Here is an 18,956-nt window from a genome sequence, read left to right as displayed (position 1 = left end):
AGGGAAAAAATAGTTATGCTTTTATAGTTTGATATGTATGCATCCTAATTACAAAGTAGGGAACTTTTTTGCAACTGCAGCTGTTGCTAACAATATAGCTGTGGTCTGGGTATCTTAAAATGGTTTACAGCATTCGTGTCTTGAGGGGCTCGAGGGCCTCGAGGGCCTGTGCTATTACAAGATGTATAATTTAGCTCCGCTAATCTTGCTTAACAGGACTGTTTGGGTGTGATTTGATCACATTTATTTAACAGCTCAGGGAAAATGTGCAAAACACTGCACTACTATTGATGTACACTCAGTGAAATGTTGCTAAACTTTGATTTGGGAAATATGTGGCATTGCTTTATTTCTAACCTCTGCTGGCTGTGAAAAAAATGCATAAAAAGTACTTAAGACAACCACATCAGTTCTACTTTTGTCACAAACATGTCTGCTTTTCTAAAGAGTTGATCAGGAAAATACGCTCACTTGTGTTATGCCTGTATTAACTCCTTGTTAAGCCAATGGTATCAACATAATGCATTTAGACATATAGACATGGTCAAGATGAAGAATGGGGAAAAGGGGATTTAAGTGGCTTTCCACGTGACATGGCTGTTGGTGCTAGACAGGCCGCTCTGAGTATTCCAGAAAGTGCTGATCTACTGCAACTTTCCCAAACACCCATCTCTGAGGTTTACAGAGAATGATCTGAAAAAGATAAAATATGGCAGTTTTCTGGGAGAAAATGCCTGGTGGATGCCAGAGGTCAGAGGCGAATGACCAGACTGCTTGGAGCTGATAGGAAGGCAACAGTAACTCACATAATCACTTGTGTTACAACCAAAGCAGAAGAGCATCTCTCGAATGCACAACACATCACACGTTGAAGCAAATAGGTTACAGCAGAAGAAGAACACCACATCGGGTGCCACTCCTGTCAGCTAGGAACAGGAAACTGAAGCTGCAATTCGCACAGGCGCACCAAAATTGGACATCATTGGAAAACTGTTGCCTGGTCTGTTGAATTATTTCTGCTGTGATGTTCAGATCACCTAAATATGTGAAAGCATGTTGTACCTTGTATCAACAACTCAGGTTGTTGTTGGGGGCGTTATGGTCATGGGTATATTCTCTTGGTACACCTCAGTACCAAGCTGAGTAACGTTTAAATGTCACATAACACCTGAGATACTTTGTTACCTTTTTGCCTTCCACACCCATAGTGCAGCCATCTTCTGATGGCTGATCCAGCAGGATAACGTGTCATGTCAAGTTCAGATAATCTACAACCATTTTCTTAAACTGACATTGAGTTCACTGTACTCAAATGACCTCCACAGTCACCAAACCTCAATCAAGCAGAGAGGTGGTGAAACAGGAGATGCACATCATGGGTGTGCAGCTGAAAAATCTCCATTAAGTGCGTGACGCTATCATGTCAACATGGATCAAAATCTCAGAGAAATGTCTCCAGCTGAGATATTTACGGCCTTTACATAAAGTAAAGTTATGTTTCTGATATCAGTTATAATGCTTCATTCTGTTTCATTTGCAAGGGAAAGTCGTCCTGATGAGTTCCTATTTTGGGACAAGAATGCTATCAGCTAGAGTGGACACCCTGTGGTGCAGTTTGAAAATCAGATTTGAGACTGACATTCTGTGCTCTACTTAGGATGCTGCACATGCTTGAATAAAAACACTCAATCATACAGCTTACCCTCTGTTTGTCACTGTAGATTTCTTCAAGTGGACATAGCTGACTGGGAAAATACCCTGTGGATGGAGGACAGAGCAACGATGTTATTGGGTGTGACAGGATTACATGTCTAATTCTCCAGCACCATGTGACCAAACCTATTGTGTTATGTTTGTGTTATTAGGTAGTCTATCCTAAACCGTGTTAGCTGCAGCAACTGGACATTTTTTAATTCATTTTGTTGCTGGCAAAACATTATATGCTGAGAGAAGTGTAATAATTGCTTTACATGTATTTTTACATTTTCTGCTGTGTGTTTAGAATTCCTGTAAAAAGGTGCAGAGACAGGAGGCAGAGCAAAGTGCAGGATACCTATTGTGTGTTGGCTTAGCGGCAGAAGGGCACGAGAGACTGAGTGGTGCTGGCTGCCACCCTTGCAGTTCATATTTCTTATTCTAATCTACCAGATGTGAAGAATTGGCCAGAGTGAGCACAAGTAATTCTCTCAGCTCGGAGAGAGTATGGGGGCGAATAAACGTGGGCAGCGGAGTACATAACAAAATGGAGGGGTGTTAGTAAGAACTGTAAATAGCTGATGAGAGTAGAGAAGGACAGCATGTAGCCACTAACACCTACATTTACCAGGACTGGACAGCATTTGTGTTTTCTTTAAAACACTCCAGCAACACTGCATATTACTTAAGCTTCTGACACTTCATTTTTAAGCAAACTGAGACACAATGAATTGCAAAAATTACCCTCAGCTTTTATCTTTCTAACAGCAGATTTGGTATTTTGCTTCTGATGGCATTGCTTTTATTATGAACATGCAACATTTAGGCAACATTTAGATATCTGCTGTTAGCACAATGAGTTTCCACACTGCTGTGCTGTGGTGAGCAATGATGCTTGCTGAACACTTCCATACTCTATGGGAGGCAGATATATGTTAACCATGTAGTATTGAATTAGTGCAGCTATTGATCTCTCTCTGTGGTGCATCTACAGCCTCTTCCCACTGAGCAGATAGCAGAGGATTTATCTTAATAATGACGCCGCATGAACAGACTCTCAACAGAGAACTAAGACTTTTAGATTTGGCCTCTCCGTCTCGCCTTTCAGCTGAACTTTCTTTCTATTTGCACTTCTCCCGTGTAAACTATCTGTGATATGGATTAGAATTAAACTGAAGTTATTAGGATTTTTTAAATAGCTTGTTTTGGTAAAATGAAGTTAATAACTGCACCATCTGCTGGTTGAAAGGAAAAAACAATTTGAATCGTCCACAGAATTCTGCTCATGGAAGCCAGAAGCGGTACATATTTTACTACAGCACAGCATATGCATAGAACATATCTCTATTGCACTTTTTCTTTTCTCATCATCATATATTCTTTATTTGTGAATAAAACATTAAAGCTGTCATATATCTGCACCATAAAGTCAGAACATCTTGGTTAAAATGTGTCTTTTTAAAAGCACCTCTGGAAAATACAGGTCAGGAATCTTCTATTTTTGTCAAATCAAAGCCATATTCGATAAGTTCATCAGCCATTAAGGTCTTTGTTGTCTAGACACGGTTATTTCTGGTGGTGCACATCTCTCATATCGCATTATCATTCACAAAAAAACGATTAAGGCTTTGATAAAAGCTTCGTGTGGAGCTCACATTCTATTGCAGGGCAGCCATTTTTATAAACGTGTTCATGACACTTGATTTGTCTGCTATAATCTTAACTTTACTAGTCTGCAGTCTTTGAAAAGTGCTGAATTATTAAAGGAGCCCACACTTGCAGAGATATAACACATCGACTGCTAACAGTGTCTTTTTGCCTTTGCATGCAAATAAAAATATGAGTCTTACAATGCCTTATGCTGACCTAATTTCAATGCAGAATAGTGAAGGTATGGAAATTATCACACTATTAAAAGTGATTAAAGATGCTCTAATTACCTTGATAGAAGGCTTCTTGGTAGAGAACCCTCTGTACCAGCCTAAAGAAAGAGGGGAATTCACATGAGAAAGGTTCACCCTCACAAAAAATAACAATAATATAATAAAATGTTAATCTTTCAAGTCTCCATTCTGCTGTGTCTCCATTGGTTTGAAGAGTTTCAAAGTGAAATGTTTTAACTCATGGTCTGGATACTAAATAGTCAATGTAATTACATGAAATAAACAAATCTATGACAATAATATCTAAACTATCAGGCTAGTTCAGCATTATATGCTTTGTAGACTCAAACAATATCAGTTATACAACCGTCTTTCAAAAAATGGTAATAAGGTGTTTAATGTAAATAAGAACAAAATGCAGAGATTTGTGAATCATTTAAAAGCTAACATGCCAGTTTACAAACTGAGACAGTTTATTGGTTTTCACAGTGTATTGAATGTTTTCCAATGACAGATTTGGAGTCACTGAATATTGGTTTTCAGCCTTTTTCATTTTAATGTAAAGAGATTTCTTCAGAGTCACAGAATCTGTTACTAGTAATAGAAATAATCTGGCTATGATACAGTTTTTACATTTGATGTTATCGTAGTTAATGGTTTGCAAGTCAGTCTGTTCAAATGTACTAGTGTTTTTAAGATTTACACAGGGTGCTAACTCTTTTTTATCATTTAAGCCTTTATAGGGCACTAACTGAAATAGCTGTAAATTCAAACTGTCAGCACCAGAGTTTTTGGAAGGTATTATAAGAAGCTTTTTGTACTGTTTTGCAAATTTTTTTCACTGTTTTGTGGAAAATCAAGCTACCATATCTGGTTAATCACCCAATTAACCAGACTAAGGGTTAAAACCGCATCAATGGTATGAGTCAAATTCCTGTTATCTATGTCACTACAGTCTCTAAAAGATAAGCCTCAGAGTTATTATTTTTACTGTTTTTAATTTGAAAAGAACAATTGTTCAGGGTGACAGGAAATCCGTCTGGAACCAAACAACTCTTTATAAAAAGACAAAGTAAAGTGTGCTTCACAACCTTTAGACAGTTAGCATCTTCTTTTAAATTTATTTTGGCAGTATAATGTTGTTTTCTTTCTTACCATCAGATAGTGCTTTGTTTTTTGTTTATTTGGCCCAAAAAGTAGTGACATTACTCATTCTAAAAAGTAAACAGCAAACCCAATAAAAGCACGTAATAATAAACTAGTTTAGATAACTGAAAAGGAATAAGCTCCATTATACATTCAGTGTTGACATAAGAGACCGGGCTGATTTTACCTTCACTCTTTTCCAGGATCTGTACAGTTTCCCCAATCTCCAGGACCAACGCCTGGCATATTGGTGACCGGAAGTTGCAGATTACTGTGCAGAAGGAAAAAAAAACGAATCAAATGATTAGATATCAAGTCATGAAAAAGCATTTAGCCATACAGCACTTTTTAATGTAACTGCTGTTAACAAAAGTCACATCACAGATTTAAGATCTATGCTTGCTTTCATCTTTGTGGCCTCTGATTGAGCAGGGAACATCCCTCTTCACTGTCATGTCTTCACACGGCATGTGTTTTGGGTTTGTATCGGGGCAGTCAATGCATCGCTTTAATAAGCTGTTTAATGCAAACATCTAAACACAGTGTCACACAGGAAGCACAGCTTAGCGAACTGTAAACAAGCTCCCACCCTGAAGTGGGTAGTCATTTTAATAAGCAATTAATTCTTAAGCGACCTGATTTTTTCTTATGTTAAGTTAATTGAACTATCCCAAAAATAGAGCCCACACAAACTGCTAAGTAATACTGCTAAACGGTGATTTATCACAAGTTCTTATTAGCAGAAATCTTTCATGCCACCTGCTTTTTTTTTTGCTGTACCAGCTTCAGTAACAGCCACTGACTCAAACGCTGATGACATGATTATTCTTTGGGGAGAAGAAGCCACAGTGAAGGCCTTAAAAATTGCATCAGCTCTGGAGCTGGATTTTGTCTCTGCAGCACTGCAGCTCGGCAACATGAGCCACGGAACAAACAGTATACAAGCCCCAGTAAAGACAAACTTGTTTAATAATGACGGCACTCCGCTGATGATTTTAAAAACCTACAAATGGTGGCCCTTCAAGGAGAGTTTGGCGTGAATCATTATGCTAATGAACTAGCCAGGGGAACCAGTGAGGGGGAGGAAGGGAAGGAGGAGCCTGAGCTCAGCTCCGTTGCCTGTTTGAGGATAGCGAGCGCTCAGTTCCTGTGCTGGGGTAACTATGGCAACAGATCATCACAAACTGGAGGGCTTTCTTCACTGTAACTGCTGCAGGATCAGGGCATTTTAAAATGGCAAGCTTATGGATGCTGCATTGCACTAGAGTTCATATGTATTAGGAAGAGAGATGGGCAGACTCAAAGAGCATCCTTGTCACCTTTTCCGTTCTGCCTCCAGTCAGGGCTAAGTATTTCCTATTTCAGAGTCCTATTCTTTAATGGACTCGATTTCATTTGAATTGCAAAACCTGCACTCACAGCATCTGAAAACTCTTCAGCGGAGGCCACGTCAGAACAAGATGAGATTGTCATGTTAGACAGAGTTGGGCACAGAACGCAGGCTCATATTTTCAAAGTCCTCCCTCACAAAACCTCCAAGCTGTGTAAACACACAGACACACACTTGTTTCATTGTGCCTAAGAGCTGCGGAGCATTAGCATATCTTCAAAACATAACCAACAAAATTCAGCTTCAGACTTCGACATGTTGAACGTAGGATGTTGGAAGGAATGACGGGACAGGGAGTAGAAAATGTTGGCAAAAAGCAAACATTTTCCACTCCGCAACAGTATACCAGCCCAGACTGTCCCTCTATTTAGTTGAATTCATGATCCACATGGCATCTGAGGGCTGCTATTGTGTAACCAGTAAATCATTGGAAGGAATTATGGGGATTGAGCACAGCAGGAGACTCCTGCTGTCCTCTCACCTACATTGTTCCATGTATGACATAAATACACGTCGATTCTTCCATAAGAGCCACCTGGTTTCATTTATTTGTCAGCTATTAAACACATCTTTCTGAAAGTTTAGCTTTGGGAGTCTAGCTTCTAGGTTGTGACTTTCAGAGCTGAGTGAAAGCACAAAAAGGATTTTCATAAATAATTTATAATCAGCAGCAAATGAGTGAAAATGAGCTCATGGCTTTATCATTCTTTCAGAAAGTGTAAGCGCAGCAATTTTCCAGAATAATGAATTCAATCTAAGTTAGAAAGAGAACCGCACAGACAAACGTACATGCTTACTGTATTGCATCAACAGGCGAAAATACAAACTCAAAGCTTTTAAGAGTTCAGTATTCTGTGTTGGCACAGAGAATGCAGACAAGCTGCAGTTGGGTTTCTATGACAGCACTCAGCCTTCATCATAAACACCTCACATGTGACAAAAGAGGCACAATCCTTGGATTATCTTATGCGAAACGTTCCAGCGTTATAGCCGTCAAGCATCACACTGGTCACCTACTACAGAGAATCACCGAGGGGGAGTAGACTCAAATTGGAGAATGTGAATCACGCCATCGTGAGAATCGTGAGACTCGCTCACACTTTTCCTCTGTCGGGCCATTACTTTCTAACTCACTTCTTTTCACCAGCAGTGCTGTCACCAATGGTGTGTAGGAAAAAGGCTAATATAATCAGAAAATGTGGGAACAGACTCAGCGTGGTTTTTGAAATAGTAAGCTGACTGCATGAGTGAACACCAAAGTCCCCCTTGACTCAATCCTGTAGTGATGAAGTGTAAAAGGGTCTTTCAAGCAATGATTGCAGATAAATGTGGCAATTGAGAACCCCAAACTTCCAACCCATCCACATCTCCACAGTGTTAAAAGAGAGAATTGTAGCACCACAAACACTTTGCCGAAGTCAAAGCGTTTGTCACGTATCAGATTTGGATCAGCTAAGCAAACACCAATACTAATGAAGAGGTGTAAATCCAGATTAAAAGAAAGGATAGACTCTTTTAAAGCAAACGTATTTAACTCTTGCTGTTTTATATTCATTGTAATACACTGAATTAAATGAACAATTTTCCACTGAGTCTGAAACTTCAGGGAGGTTAAAATACCCAAATCCATTTCTACTAGTTGTGTAGAAAACCGAGAATTATGATAAAAATGACTAAACATTAACAGACCATTAAACATGAAAGAAAAACGTGCTGTGAAACAATGCAATAGAAACAGTAGAAACAATGATTAAAAGTTAAATATCAACAGATATTTTTATGTGAAATTGGCACATTCCAGAAATATGGATGCTGTGTTTAGAATTTATTCGTTTCTCGGTGATGCTGTTTGCTTGTCCCTTTGCGTTAAAAAACAGTAAGTCACATTTAGAGTTTATCTGCTATCAGTGACATTACTAGCTGAGATGACAGGATATGCACTCCGTCCATAAAAATATTTTACTCTACATGCTTGTTTAGCATCAGTCTATTGTGTGTTTGTTTAAGTCTCATCTTTGACCTGTTTTCCTTGTCTACCCTTCTCTTTCCTGTTACTCCTGAGACATGTCTATCTCTGAAATAAAATCAATTCTCCCTTTGTACAACAGACGAAGGAGATGTTTGTATTGCTTCCAGTGTAAACACTGACTGTTGCTGTCATGTGCTGAAAAATGTTTCACTGCTATATGTAATAGAGTGACGTTTTAAACAGAGCCATATGGCCTTGCTTGAGAAGTAGTGATAGACACATACAGTGCCTAACTGCATGATGGCCCGCAGGGGAGAAATATTCTGCAGAGAAGGTGGTAATGCTATCAAAAACCTGCCAGTACAACAGTAAACACTGTTATGGATTATAAATTGTCTGCTGTATTTTCAAACAACTGAGTGCTAATGGCACCACTGTAGTGAGAAATGCTTTATCAAAGAGGACACTATGCTCATCTATGCTGCAGTGATGGCGTGAACTTATTTACATGTGTTTCCTTTTGCCTTTTAGTTCCAGTGAGCCATAACAGGTAGAACGTATGCACACTATGGAAGTCCTGCTTTCCTGGATTGAATAGTCCTGTCCCAGATCTCTGGTAAGTTAAAAATTACACAATGGTCTTTGGGCTTCGCCCACTGAGTCATGGAGTTCAGCACGACTTGAATGCACACTCACTTGCTGAGACACATTACTGCACCGAAGTCTTGCCAACCAAGCGATTTCTGCCACAGAGGCAGAGGAGCATTTCACTATATCTGCTTCCAAATTAGTGTCCCAGAAATCTAGCCATGCCACCCAACTGCAGGAGTGTGTGTAACTTTTAAATTCCTGTGTACACGACTGTCACACCATTAACACTACCTATTTTTATTGTTTTATTGCTAGTGACAAGTTAGCAAAGCGACAAGACAGGAAACGTAATAATGATAAGCTGATCCTGTGGCCGTGATGAAACGAGCTTGCTAAACTTTCCACTGCAGATATAGGAAGGATGGATGAAACTGGAGAAATGCTACTTTGGGCGGATGTCTGTAATCCCACTGTCAGCTGAACATTATCTCTGTCTTTTATTCTGTCATGAAAACATTTTATCCTAAACTTGTCTGTTTCAGACGACAGCCTTGACTGCTTGATTATTTGGTGCTTTGCATCTGAGCCACATCCATGTAGCCACAGATGAAGACATCTGATTCATTTCTCATGTGGGCAGGTACTGACTTGCAGTCTGAGCTCTTTCCAATTAAAATGTAAAGGAATATTGCTGCCTATATGAGAAAAATCCATCAGTGACTCATTTGTGCACAAGAAAAAGGAACATTTTCAGCTTGTACACTCAGAAAAATAAAGGTGCCAACTGGAACCAAAAGTGGTTCTTTAGACTGATGCCATAGAAGAACCTTTTTTGGTGCCACAAAGAACCTTTCAAACAATGGTTCTTTGAAGAACCATTTCTTTCAGTGGTTCATTGAAGAACCTTTAAAGGTGCCCCAAAGAACCATCAAGAAATGGTTCTTTGGGGCACCTTTAATGGTTTTTCAAAGAACCTTTTTAAAAATGGTTCTTTAAAAGAACCATTTTAAAGAACCTTTTTTGAGTGGTTCTTTAAAAAAACCATTTTAAATCTTTCAAAATAAAATGCATCATAAATTGAATTTGAGTAGGGTAAAATAAATACGAGCACAGCATAGACATATATTAATGGTTTATTGTCATTTTGTAGTTACCAAAAGACAAAAAGGCATTTTAACCCTCAGCACAACATCACTACTAATACATGTCACATATTAGTGTTTTAAAAAGTAATAATTAAATATATTGGCTATACTATAAATAAATATATATATAAATACTATATCTACAGATAACACAACAAATAATACATGTATTGTTTAATTAATAAAACATCAGAAAGTGATAAAACACATTAGAAATAGCAATAGCTTCATAACAGACCAATAAATCAACACATTTTCATCAGCAGATATTTGCATGTTCAGTAAAAACATTTCAACAACAAGTTTATGATTAAAATGATCAATGAACTTCAGCCTTACGCTATGTAATGTACTTTTCATGTTGTACTCATGGTCCTTTGTTAGTCCAGTTTAGGACAATGTCTCTGACGTATGTTTCATATCAAATATATGTCATATCAAAACAAGCCCACACCTGCAGTTGTTTCAGTTTTTCACTGGTGTTTCCTGTCAGCTGGTCAACCTCACTCAGGCAGACATCCATATCAGCCAACCAAACGACAAGCTCCTCCCTTTGTGCTTCAAATCCCTCCCACTCTGAGACAAGGAGCTGAAAGAGAGAGAAAAGAGTCAATTATAAAGAAGAGAGAAAAGTGAAACCCTCCTCAGAAGGTCTGACTCGCATACCTGCAGTTGACCTGTGATGGACTCCAGTTTGGCGTTCACGTCATCCCTCGTCGATGCCAACAGCCGAGTCTGCAGGGTGCCCTGGAAGAGCTGAGTTAATGTTCGACTCCTCCTGGTCAGGCTCTCCAGCTGGATGACCCGAGGTCTCCCCTCTCGCCGCTGCCTCTGAACGCACAAACACAAATTGCATCTGAAGCAGGAGGTGCAGATTTTTTTTGCTATTCTTTTCTAAATCCAGGCTAGATCACGTGGAGGTATTTGGAAAATTGTTTTGGCCAGTGGACGACTGTTGTCTTGCAGAAAGTCAAACCAAACATATGCGATACACAATCAATTCACAAGAACACATTGTAAAAAATAAGTCCAGTTCTTGCCTGATTTCAAGTGAAAGCTGCATCAAAACAGGGTAAAATGAGTGTTTGCAGCAAATGTGAGCACAAAGCCTCACTTTGTACAAGCCTGCTATTACAGTTCTCCTCTATGCAGACGACTTTCCTGTTTTCAAGGCACAACTTGGATCTGCTGTACGAATCTTATGGATACACACTAAATGAAATAATAGTGTGCATGACTCCAGATTCTGATCCCTCATCCTAATATGGTCCCAACATAGCAACAGCAATAATGCAAATGTTGAGGCTTCAAAATACAAAGTCCATAAACCAATGGCTGACATGGGTTTTATCATAAGGGTGATAAATATACAGATTTCAGTCTGTCTTAGAGATTTGATGTTCATTTACCTGCAGATGCACTATACGTACCTGCTCCATGGTTTTTCACAACATTTTGCATATCACTATTTAATACAGGAAGTACGTGAACTAAAACATGTCATCGTTCTTTGTGAGAGGACCATATTAATGAAACAAACCTCAATGACATCATAGGGATCCCTAAAGATGCTCCTGCTGCTTCTCTTCCTCCTCATCCAAAGCTTCCTTCTCCTTGTCCTCAACTTCCATCCAATTGTAATTCAATCTAATTGTGTTTCTGCCCCTCCTCTTCCTCATTTTGTTGGAGCTGTGAACACAGTTAATGTGAATCTGGATTAATTTGTGCAAACAAGAAAAATCTACAGCTTTTTGGTCAGAGGTGCTCTTGTGATTTAAGCCGGGTAGAGTAGATTTATGTGTTGATGCTACCTGCTTCAGCTCTGGCTGCTGAGTGATATTTACACCCTGGCTGGATTACAAACTTTAACCATGTGATGAACTTTGGCCCAGCGTTGATACCTCTTGTTAGTATAACGACCTCTTCTTAGCTTGTATGTATGATGTATGATGGTGGATAAATTAAATATACAAAAAAATTTAACTATATTACAAAAGAACATCTATCCTGGAAACATCAAATGACCGGAGCATAACTTGTCAACTAGTCCGAAACTAAGTTATGCAGGAACAGTCAAAGACACACCTTCTCATGTTTGAAACCATTGAAAGGTTCTTTGTGGCACCAAAACAGGTTCTTCTATGGCATCAGTCTAAAGAACCACTTTCTATTCATTTCTATATAATTCGATTAGACAATGAAGAGTTATCTTATCTAATTATTCATTCAAAACTCTTATGCATAGCTGTATTTTATACAGCTCATACAGAATTCAAAGTACAGGTTCATGTGAGTATTTAATGTACGGCTCAGATCTACAGAATTTCAGAGTTTCTAGAGCAGACACAGAGCTCACAACAGGCTTCAGGCGCCATTTTAGTGACTTTAACAATATATTAAATTTTAATTTCGGTCTAGCTGACATTAGGTTATGTACGCAGCACGCAATTGAACCACATATTTTAGAAGCCAAAGGTTCAAATTAGCTGGGAGCACCTTCACTTAATTATAACAGTGGTTTTGTTAGGAAAACAGTTTCTGTATACCGGATACTAAATTGCGCTGACCTCAACGGCTAACGTATCTAGCTAATCGCTACTGTTAGCACAACATTAACAGCAAGCTACAATGACGAGTAACAAAAACAAAACAGTAATAAGGTTTTAATGGAAATGTTTTACCTTTTCTAACAGTCCCAGAATCCACAGCTTCAAAGTCCAGCAGGTACTGAAGACTGTTATCCGTTTCGCTGTCACCGTCCGTGAGTTTTTTTCCCCGAAAGGTCAAGGCCCGCCGCTCGCACACTCTGTCTGCGCATGCGCATCCCAACGACTGACCCCCTCCGTTCGCTCCCGGGAGGTTATAGTATGACGTGTTCTGACGTCACTCTCTCTCCCTGTCATTTATTTGGCTCGAAACACATATTAACAAATTGCTCAGTGATGAACAACTACTCAGATCATTTACCTAAGCTGTGCTTTGTCAAAACGAAGTGTGTGTTCATTACACTGACATTCTGTTCTGCAATTGTTATTTACTTGTATCTTATAATTTGACTTTACATACTGCTGGGTGGTTTGTAAAGTTTACAATAACTAGTATTATCATTATGCTGTATTTTCAAAAATATATAATAATCTCAAAAGTAATGCCTTGGAGTAGAAAATAGTAATGCTTTATTAAAATTTAAAACTAAAGTACAGTACTTGAATGTGTGTATTGTGTCTACTGTTTGTTAACTCACCATATTCATAATGTGTTTGTGGGGTTAGGGGTGTGTGTGTGTGTGTGTGGGGGGGGGGGTTAGGGTCTTTAGGCTTTGGCCCCCACCCCTGCCACCAGTATATTTTTAAGCAAATATTTCTAACTTTTATTTGAATATTCAGTTTCCTACCATCTTCTCTTAAAGGGTAATTGCCAGGTAACCCGCCCTCTCCCTTCGCACACACATGCACACAAAGAAAACACACAGTATAATTCACAGCCTCATTATAGTGAATAAATATTTATGCCATTTACACCATCAAACTTAGATTGCTAAGGATGAAGAACCTTTTGTTCTTTAAAGAACCATTTGTAATAGCTGAAGAACCATCCACAAAATAAAAAGGTTCTTTGACGTATGATGGTTCTTTAAAGAACCATGAAGCCATCTGAAGAACCATTTAAGAACCATAATTTTTCTGAGTGTAGGAAGAAAAGATTTCAAGAAAACTAATTTTAGGCTTGTGATTTAACAGTAATCATTTCAATATTATGTTATTGTGTTATTTTTAACTCCTGGCATCCTCAGAGTTATGTTATATCACAATGTTTTAGCATAATGGCTTGTATTTTTAGCTACTTTTGACAAACTGAGAACTAATTCCTATCTGAAAAACAAGGCAAATTATTATAAACGTAACTGTGCATTAGGATAAACTACACTGGCCATTTTAAAGTTAGGGTAAACAGCACTAGCAGATATAGAAACAAAAATTTCCGACATAAACACAAACAAAAACCAAACAATGCGGAGGCCAGGATTGTAAGAAAGCCATTAACGTTTCATGAGGGGTCTTCAGCTGCCTCCTTTTAAATGGAGCCTGTGAAGATAACAGAAAAAAGAAAGGCCCGGTTGGCTGCTGACGGACCACATCTCTGTTTCATATCTGCGCATGGTAATTTGGGTAATATGAGAAAATATTACACGCAGTGACATAATAAGGCAAGAAGATAGGGGGAAAATGCAAAATGGTGCCACTAACACCACAGATGAGGCAGGAGAGGGACTGATAGCAGGCTTTTGGGGCTGTATTACCATTTATCGCAACAGTTCAGCAGCGTGGGCTTCATCTGCAGTGATGCCGGAGAAATACTGAACCTCGCGAGCCAGCATGTTGTCTGAGGCAGAGGGGGGATATTCACCGGAGCGATGTGTTCAGCTTTCACAAGGTACAGTGTGTACCGAGTAGGTACACGGTGGCTCTGCTTCCCCGCATTTCAGCACCGTGGACAGCGTCATCTCCAGATTCCAGCACCACGGACAGCGCCAGGTCACTCCGCACTGACTGGCGCGTTGGCTGCGCCGAACTGTTGCTTCCACCCCCCCACCCCCCCACCACCAACACAAAACTACCTTCTCCTCCCCTGTTAAAACACCCCCCACCCCTAGATGTTTGCGCTTGGAAAAGTACTGCAGTGATTTCTGCGATGGACGGAAGGATGGAAGAACACGGGGACGATTAGATGCAGCAGCTGGAAGTGGTGATGTTATGGTAGGGCTGCCGCTTGGGGTTCTCCGCCTGCGGTCTTTCTGAAACCATCATGACCAACGCAATGCCTCCAAAAAAAGTGTATATGTGTGGGCGTGTGTATGAAGAGGGGGGGGGGGGTATCATGTGCGACTCAGTACGAGTAGCCCTACAAGTATAAGAAGCAGCAGAGCATCTGGACATGACTCATTCCCCTAATGAAAACCCTCTGTAGTGTATTCTCGCCATAGTCACTTCGGGACTCAACAGTCAATTTATAAACACCTTCCGGGATCTTGTGACGGCATTTTTTGCATCCACTGGTTATTAAATCGTGTACAGCTCGCTTTTGTTCTCCATAAAATGTTGTCATGAGCCCAGGATGCTGCTCAAAGTACACGCGCACACACACACACACACACAGAAAATGTAAAGAGTGGTACTTTGCAGTCCCTGCTGCTGCGGCACCAAGCACGTCAGTTTTATTGTTTTTGGGGGGGTTGTGGGGTTTTTTGTTTGTTTGTTTGTTTTTTTGTCTACAGGTAGACTTCAGCTTCACTCCAGCCTACACCTGTTGGAGGGACGCAGTCACGATGCCCCCTCGTGGTTTCAAAACAAATTGCGCCCTCCCCCCATTACACGCGCTCGGAAGAAGAAAAGGCTAAACCGCTACATTGACGCATTTTTATATATGTGTGAATAAAACCACCAAACTAAAGACTGGGAGCGCATTTAACGGGCCGCCTGCGGTTGTGTAAAGACCGTGATGGCATCTTTAAGGTGGCTGGTTGTAGGCTGTATCATCCCACGCAATTTCCCCTCTCTATGCAGGCACTGTGCGTGTATATCAGCCATTATAAGTCTGTGTTTTTCATTTGATGTAATGGGCTTAATAGTATGGGGGGGAAATCAGGCTGCATAGCCAATGCGGGATTTCGAAGAACAAAATTTGGGTGTTTTCTCTTGTAAAAACTGTCATCGAGAGGCTGAATGAATAAAGTCAAGTTTAAAAAAAAACAGACAACAAAACTAGAAACCAAGCATCGTTAATTAGCATTAAAAAGGTGTTGTCGACTCACCAACTCCGATTTTCTCCTCTTCAGTAGGTATCCACATATTTGGTTATTTTCCCTTCGGTAGAGCAAGCCACATTATGTCGATATCGTGAGATGATGCTGCTAAAAATGAGAGCTCAAGGCTACAAATTATCCTGGTTGCTGATACATGGGACTACATGTCTCGACCGGAATCAGTATCCTGACGTTCGTGTGTAGAAGGGGGGAGGAAGGACCATCAAAGCCTCGATGTCTCAGCTCTATTATGTCCCGGCGTGTGTCTCTAGCCTGATGCAGTCTCTGTGTCCACCTAATGTAACGCACACACGCATATACGCACGCGCACGCGGTGAGCGGTTTTTTGTTCTCCACAAAAGAAATTTTTTTCTCTCTTTTTTTTTTATTGCAGACGCATTTCAGCTGGAACTGAGAGATTCGTTTTCCTCGAAGCTTATTTATTTATTTTCTTTGTGCTTCTCTTCTTTCCTCGGATTTCATCCGCTCAAGTCTGTCTCGTCCACAGAGAGCTACCCAGCGTGAACGCGCGGGATCGCTCGATAATTAGTAGGTAATAGGTCGCGATATTTGATCACCGGTCCAAACTGCCGAGTTGGTGCAAGAAAATACTGAGAAAACTGCAATATACCCAAAGCTGCGCCATCTTCGCGGTCGTCACATGACTTGTTTTGTCAACACTGATGTGTCAAGCATTTGCAAATATATGCACGATCTCTCTCTCTCTCTCTCTGTATGGTACTTTCATCCATCAAAAACACAAACTGCATTTTCTCCTGCTAGGACGCTCATGCTGACTGGCTGGCAGTCTGCCTCTCTTTGTGTGTGTATGTGTGTGTGTGAATGTTTTATTTTAGTGGAGCTGTTGGGCATAAAGAAAAGCTCCCAGTGATGCACATCAGGCCTGACCGTGTGGGGAAGTACCTCCTGGTTGAGTCATTTCAAAGAAACGGACCCACTACCCGCGATGCTTTGTCATAGTGCAGTCATGCTCCCACAAAGGAGAGATGGAACTTTGATCCTTTGAATTTGACTGATGGGTTTGGCAAGCTGGGTTTCCCAAATGACCTGCATCCCAACACCTCTGTCTGGTTTATGGATGGCTTTCACGGTCTGATATTTGACTTTCCATTATTTATTCACAAGCGTGGATTATAAAATCAAAGATTACTGGACATTAGTAGAGACTTAATTTTGGACATAGACTTAAGACTGCTGCACTCGAGAGCAGTTTGTGTTTTTCTTCTTTTTCCAGTCCACACATTGTTGAAATAAATTCCCAGGACTGAATATTAGCAGTTTAAGTGTTCAGTTACATTTTCATTTTCACACCTGGATGTTCAAATTATGTTTCAAAGCTTCCAGGCTGCTGGGAAAAAACTAGCGATCCAGTTCAATTCAGTTCAGTTTTATTTATATAGCACCAAATCACAACAATGGTCGCCTCAAAGTAAAGACCCTACAATAATACAGAGAAAAAGACAACAATCAAATGTTCCAAGTGCAAGCATGTGCTTTGGTGACAGTGGGAATGAAAAACTCCCTTTTAACAGGAAGAAGCCTCTGGCAGAACAAGACTTACAGAGGACCAGCCATCTGTAGTCATTAACGATATATTTGCCCATTAATATCCTCAAGGCTTAAAAAACCCTCACATTTAAATAAGTCAAAGCATGTACGTGTGCAAATAATATAAAATACCCAGGCCACACAGTAATTTTCCTTCAGGTTGCCAAAACCATAGCTCTTTAACAAATGAATGTGATCAACACTCAGCCGTGTAGATTTAAACAGCTTTTAGAGCAAACAGCTCGACTGTAAGCCCATTAATTTGGATTTTAGGGACATGTATATGATGCAGTGAATTTAGCTGAAACACTGGGTGTCACAGTATGACTCACTGCTTTTAAAATGCTGTGTGGGGTAATGAGTAACTCTATGAACATCAGTTTTCTGTGAAACTTCAAGGCCGTGGAGTTTGTTCATGAGGTATAAAAATCCCTGCAACCTAATGCCAGTAAATGCATTCATCCTAGAACTCCATCAATGCTTTTTCTCAAAATATTTGCTTTTCATCCACCGAGCAGACCGACATTGATTGAAATGTTCTCATATATGCAGGAAAATAATACACAACCAGAGAACTGATGTTTGAAATCAGATGAATGTGCAGCGGCGACTCATAAAATTTGTCATACAGTATCTCAGCCACTGCTCAAATCACATGTGGTCATTTCAGTGCATTAAGCTGTCTTGTCCTATAGACAAGGCAGTCATGACTAGAAAAATAGAGTGATTTGGTGAATATTGAGCGTCCAGTGAGTTTGATGTAGTGTGGGAGGGAGGGCAGCATTCAGCAGGGTAATTTCTCTCCATCATAGCGATGCTGTGACTGACTCCCATCTGTCTATTACTTCAAGTGGAACACTGTGGGCGGTGTTCCAATCACATACATAAAGCTGCAGGAGTGCGGGGCATTTTGTAAGCCAAATATGCATCCCAGCTAATAAACATTTAAGGAAATAAACTCAGCAAAAAACATGTTCAACGGACACTAATTCATGCAAATGGTTAAAAAAAAAGGACGTTTTATGTAATGCTAGATCTGAGAAATGGCTTAAACACCGTGTTTTACTCTTTCATTTAGGCATTAATATGTAGCTCCTTCAGATGCAGCAGCACTGCGAGGACGAGCCACGGGTCCACTGCAAACGTGGACTGACTGATACGGTGAGAGCTGCTATCTGTTTCAGCACTCCCAAAACCAGCAGACAATAAGAGGCAGCAGAGGAGGTAATAAGAAGCATGTGCTACCATCTCATCCATCATCTGCTTTCACAGCAACACATACATGCACGCACATTTGTATGTCTTTACACTCCTCACAATCATGCACTTTATGCTCCCCGGTACAACTAATCTGCCTTGGAAGCACATGGAAACGCATGTGCCTGTGCAGGCGCACACACATTTTAGGATACTTATTTGATCCATTGTAATGTGTTTCTGGTGACTATTTTAATGTGTTCTATTATTAGCTGTGGGGGAGGCCACAGGAAAACGTTTAGTGGCAAATTTCTGAATGCACACCAGTGAAGAGCTCTGAGGAAAGTCACCTAATCGAGAAACACTACGAGGGATATCACATAAATAAAGATGTGATTATTCATATGGATCTAATGTACAGCATAGCCATAAATGGATCTGGTGTAGTTTTTTTCCCATCCCACATTAAAACCCAAATCACAATAACTTTGAAGTGGATCTGCAATGGCTTTCCTTATTTCGTGTCATGTACAGTATATACTGCATCACAGCCGGTGTGAGAAGGAAT

At 40.1% G+C, this 18,956-nt stretch overlaps 2 protein-coding genes across 4 annotated transcripts in view; both read right to left on the bottom strand.

The window, feature by feature from the left end:
- LOC146684818 (dedicator of cytokinesis protein 3-like) overlaps nucleotides 1-16,430 on the bottom strand; it is a 57,302-nt gene extending 40,872 nt beyond the window's left edge. For all 3 annotated transcript variants that reach the window (XM_085444793.1, XM_085444794.1, XM_085444795.1), the window contains exons 1-4: nucleotides 15,632-16,430; nucleotides 4,912-4,995; nucleotides 3,636-3,676; nucleotides 1,703-1,758 (exon numbers count right to left, since the gene is read on the bottom strand). In XM_085444793.1, the coding sequence (XP_085300919.1) occupies nucleotides 1,703-1,758; nucleotides 3,636-3,676; nucleotides 4,912-4,995; nucleotides 15,632-15,668 (218 nt within the window). In that variant the 5' untranslated portion in view covers nucleotides 15,669-16,430. The remainder of the gene's footprint in view (nucleotides 1-1,702; nucleotides 1,759-3,635; nucleotides 3,677-4,911; nucleotides 4,996-15,631) is intronic.
- Nucleotides 9,790-13,130, bottom strand: LOC146684819 (uncharacterized). Its single transcript, XM_085444796.1, has 4 exons — nucleotides 12,501-13,130; nucleotides 11,360-11,508; nucleotides 10,486-10,650; nucleotides 9,790-10,408 (listed from the first exon to the last, which is right to left on the bottom strand). The coding sequence occupies exons 2-4, from the start codon at nucleotides 11,414-11,416 to the stop codon at nucleotides 10,241-10,243; spliced, it is 390 nt and encodes a 129-aa protein (XP_085300922.1). The 5' UTR covers nucleotides 11,417-11,508; nucleotides 12,501-13,130; the 3' UTR covers nucleotides 9,790-10,240.
- Nucleotides 16,431-18,956: the final 2,526 nt, after the last annotated feature.

This window comes from Copadichromis virginalis, linkage group LG20, assembly GCF_057382275.1.
Source record: "Copadichromis virginalis isolate Kocher_CV1m ecotype Utaka linkage group LG20, C_Virginalis_male_GT1.1, whole genome shotgun sequence".
NCBI classification, from domain to species: domain Eukaryota; kingdom Metazoa; phylum Chordata; class Actinopteri; order Cichliformes; family Cichlidae; genus Copadichromis; species Copadichromis virginalis.
The sequence above is the reverse complement of the archived record's forward strand: the minus strand, read 5'-3'. Positions and strand labels throughout refer to the sequence as shown.

Bases quoted from the DNA above. Each gene is read 5' to 3' on its own strand.
- LOC146684819 (XM_085444796.1), bottom strand. From the start codon at position 11,416: ATGAGGAGGAAGAGAAGCAGCAGGAGCATCTTTAGGGATCCCTATGAT. The intron at 10,651-11,359 runs GTTTGTTTCATT...TTGTGCGTTCAG, and splicing joins ATCCCTATGATGTCATTGAG to AGGCAGCGGCGAGAGGGGAG. The intron at 10,409-10,485 runs GTATGCGAGTCA...TCTCTCTTTCAG, and splicing joins CCATCACAGGTCAACTGCAG to CTCCTTGTCTCAGAGTGGGA.